Below are 4380 nucleotides of genomic sequence, written 5' to 3'. Positions count from 1 at the left end.
TAATAATAATAAGGTCAAAAACAATAGGGCCTTCTGCTGTTTCACAGCACCCTAAACATACGCACCATTGCAAATTTGTCCATTATAAGTAGGACAGACCCAGTCATGGCACTCGCAGCGCGGACCGTAGAACTTTCCTGGCTCTTTAGCCTCACAGATACAGATGCCACAGTCACATTTGCCCCTTCCACTGCATATTTTGCCATCTGGTGTCCGGCAGCGACGTAGCAGTGACTCTGTGGACAGCCTGCACACACGGTCCACCTGGCTGAGGACAACACAAAAGGTCAACTGTTCAGTTATTTCTAAAACTTGAATGATGAGATTCAGGGGAAATATTCACATCTTTGACCAAACACAAATTAAAGGTAATCTCGTCTGTTTTACAAACAATGGACTAAAACCTGGTGTGTTAATAGCTTAGAGTCATTCCTATCACACCTATTGAGTGGTAAGATATTATGCAAGGTCTTCATTCAAAACCTTGGCGTGCAGCAAATTATTTTATTATGAGCATTTTTAATGTAGTTTTATTAAACTATTGTGTTACACTTTTGAGCTCTTCAGTTTCATCATTTCCATAGCTATCTTAAACAATCTGTTAGTGCTTAGATTATGTGTTGGTACGAAGCTCGCAAGGGGACATGGGGAGGATTTTTTTCCTTTTGCGGTCCTCTGCAGTACTATTATGTTACCTCGCAATACGTTTTGCGTTCCCTTGCAAATTCACAGTCTCACTATTAAGTGGGAGTCAGCCTACTACTTTAAATCAACTTTGGAATGAATATATCACAACCAAGCATGGAGGTATATGATATTGTGTGGCTACATAGAATTAAAATATCTGCATATTACACAGTCAGTTTCCCCAACTTGTTTCCTAACATCCTGTTTTTATAACCGGATATTTGATAACCAAWTTTTTTTTTCATCTGGTTGTCTCCTGGCATTCACTGTGGACGGCAAAGTAAGAATGTCATTGCTCTGGGAAACACATTTCATCTGTGTCTATGATAATAAYACTTTGAATCGTTGAATCTTGAACCTTGAAAAATAAAAGTCTGATTCAAATTCAGTTAATACAAAACAATTTTTCGCAAAGGATTACAAAAAACGTTGCGAGGTGATACAAAAGTATACAGCGGTAATGCAATGGTATTGAGAGATAACACAAAAGTATTGTGTGGGTACGCCGTAGACTTGAATAAGAACACTAGACTGAGCTCCGCCCATACCGGTAGTGTCTATGACAACATGGAGGAGCAGAAACGAAGACCAAACAGGGCAACAGCTCACAGCCTCCAGAGAAACTAACAGATAAACAGCAGCTGAACTGGATCTGTTTCACAGATTATCGGTCATGTTTTCACAATAAATTAATAATTATGTTAGTTTCATTCAACAATCCTGTAAAACGGCAGATTTATACTAGAAAAAATATATAATTTATAAATAGCAATGATCTAAACCAGACCTGAAGTCAGCCTGTAACTTAGAATTTAGCTAGTTGAAAAATGATGACTTCAGCTAGTAATAAAGTATATTTATTATTTCTTACAGTCATAAAAATAAGAATAATAAATATTTACCAGTCACTTTAAAAAGTTCTCTGTATACCTGTTATAGGATGAAACTTGTCTCTATTAGCTAACCATTTTCTTAAGGCCAGGTTCCTCAGAAACCTAAAAATACTTACATTTATAATATTATTTTACACTCTGTATGTCTAAATATTAATCAGAGACATTTATAATATTATTTTACTCTCTGTAAGTCTAAATATTAATCAGATGACAAATCAGCTGTAATATTTAATAGTTTGTATTAAAGGGTAGCATGATTCAGCAGAGAGCTAAAATATATATGYTCCACAAGCTAATATCTGCTAACCAGTTCAATAAATAACAGTGATTACATGGACTTTATGAGATTATTTTAATTTTAAACTGTTACATTATGTTCTGCTCAGATCACATTGAGCTAAATAAGATCAAATCTGCTGACTTGTGTTGTGAAATGACACGTTTTTCTGTTTCTTCTGTTAATAAATCCATAACACAAACAGCTTTTCTGGCATTATTTAAAACATTGAATAGATTATATAAACTGTGAAATATTAATAATAATTGGGTTAATATTATTATTAATAGTTTTAATTATTTCTACATAGTCAGTCCTTTTTTCTGCTCTGTTGTCAACATGTACAGTAATGGGAAATCCAGACTCTTGACCGTTTTGTGTTAGCTGTTAGCTTCTCCAGCCGATCACACGGTCACCTGGTTTCTGMGCACTCCAKTAGTTTTATATAACCTCCTTGKGGTACCCAAAGGTTTTGTGAGGGAACGCTAAAGAAAAAAAAATGCCCCCATGTCTCTGGGTTCTGTATATTACGGATTAGTCTATACTACGACACAAAAGTGTATRTATTTCAATATCTGTAAAAGAGCAATTTTAGTATTCTTTAAAGTTAGTTGGCTGTGGCGGCCATCTTGAATTAACCACAAAAGGTTAAACAGTTGTAGTTGTATATTTAATATTTTCTTTTTGTTTTGTTTTGTTTTGCAAGTTTCGTTAAAACTTGTTTCATGGTTTTTAAACTATTTTTGCTGACAGTCAGACACACAAACACGCACACAGGCAAAAACATTAATGTCCACAGCAGCAGGTTAACTAAGGATGCTCACAGATAGATCTCACATCAGCTCAAATGAGGCACAATTACTGGGACAAGCAGAGTGGAGCTCATTTTAACACAACAAAACTGTTTATGTGTTAAGCCACTACTTAACCCACCTTTCAATTGTGAATCAAACAACCAGGAGTTACTTACACTTTATTTTTGGGAAACTCAGCACCACAAATAACTAAAATATCCCCATGCAAATCATTGCCTTTACACTCAGGCTTTAAKGAAAATACAACCTACTGTTCTTTTTTGCTTGAAGAAATAACTACAGTTTGTGCCCACCTGGTGTGCAGGCATGTGTACTGTACTCTGGCAATATCAGTGGTTTTTAAAGTTGATGACACACAACGAAGGGCTCAAATAGATTTAGTATACATGTATATCAAAACTGACCAATGCATACAATATTTTCTATACAGTAATTCACTGAGACATCAACATTTTYACCCCCTTCAATGATTTTGCAATCAGATTTTTATTACATGTTGCTGGTATGCATTTCTTTGCATGCAATGATGCTATACCTCCACTGGATTGAACAATGTAAACAAGYTTAGATTAGGCAATTTGGAATTACCTGAATGTGTATGATACCAAAACATGTAAAAAAAAAAAAAACCATGCCAACACTGAGACAATATAYAAATCTGACATGGAGAGGCCTCAGCTGTCCATTTGTAACATARCATAAATCCCTCTGTTCCCAAAACACCTCAGAGAGGATAACTGACTTTGAGAGTCGTTGCTGTTTAATCTAACAGTGAAACTGGTCAGTACTGTTAAGTCCTATTTCAAAACCACCACAGCTAGAATATGATACTTATTTTCAAACAGCTKTTAAGTAAAGCAGAACACTGAAACTGCAACAGAAACTAAAGTTGCAAAGACTTTTCATATTGTTATGTTTCCAATAACTTTCCACATCATTCTCCTCAAACATCTATCAACAGCCCTTTGCACCTCCTTCCTGTATTCTTCTCTCCAGGCTACCTCAGTTTAGGAAAAAAAAGCAAATAAACCTTGTGGAAACTCACCTCAGCGACTGTAACAAAGTGTCGTCAACGGCAGAGAGCAGAATCAGAACCAACGGCACAAGCATTGACTGCAGCAAAACCACAGTGTGCATGTTTGAATCCCACAGAAACCTGAAGTAAAGTAGCTTGAAGGAATTTCCAGTCTTTTGCCCCTTAAACAGACAAGACAGGAAGGGAGAGTGAGAGAGGAGAAGGAAAAAAAATGGAGAAAAGGAGAGACAGAACAGCAGGCTGGCCCGAACAGGCTCAGTCCCTCCAGAGTCCAACACTCCTACTTACCAGTGCCTTTGATTAGTCTGAACTCTCAGACACAGTCCTGGGCAGGAGCTGAAGCAGGAAAATCTACCAAAATAAAAACTTTAGTCACCACTTTGACATGTAATTAGAAGCAGACTTTTTTCTTTTTTTTCACCTTTCCCTCGTTGGTTTTCAAGATAATCTCTGTGATGTGGCAGTATTATTTCCAGTTCTTTTGATGGTTCTGTATTAAATGAGATTGAAAATCAATTCCCAGACTTTTCAAAGTAAAAGTGTTAATGAAGAAAATAGGGATTGCTAAATCACATTTGGTTTCTTATACAGACTGATTCTTTGTACATAAGTTAAATGAACATTAAAGCAGAATAAGACTATTTGCAGAAGCACAACACGCTCATAACA

General features: G+C 36.2%; 1 protein-coding gene across 1 annotated transcript in view; it reads right to left on the bottom strand.

Annotated features, from left to right (window-relative positions):
• The window catches only part of itgbl1 (integrin, beta-like 1), a gene marked incomplete in the record, with an annotated part of 79402 nt that extends 75400 nt beyond the window's left edge, over positions 1–4002 (bottom strand). Inside the window, 2 exon segments of the mRNA XM_014018802.1 lie at positions 66–268; positions 3721–4002. Coding sequence (XP_013874256.1) covers positions 66–268; positions 3721–3812 — 295 coding nt within the window.
• Positions 4003–4380: the final 378 nt, after the last annotated feature.

This window comes from Austrofundulus limnaeus, unplaced genomic scaffold (assembly GCF_001266775.1).
Source record: "Austrofundulus limnaeus strain Quisiro unplaced genomic scaffold, Austrofundulus_limnaeus-1.0 Scaffold202, whole genome shotgun sequence".
Classification (NCBI taxonomy): domain Eukaryota; kingdom Metazoa; phylum Chordata; class Actinopteri; order Cyprinodontiformes; family Rivulidae; genus Austrofundulus; species Austrofundulus limnaeus.
Note: the sequence above shows the minus strand (reverse complement) of the source record. Positions and strands in the feature narration are given on the sequence as shown.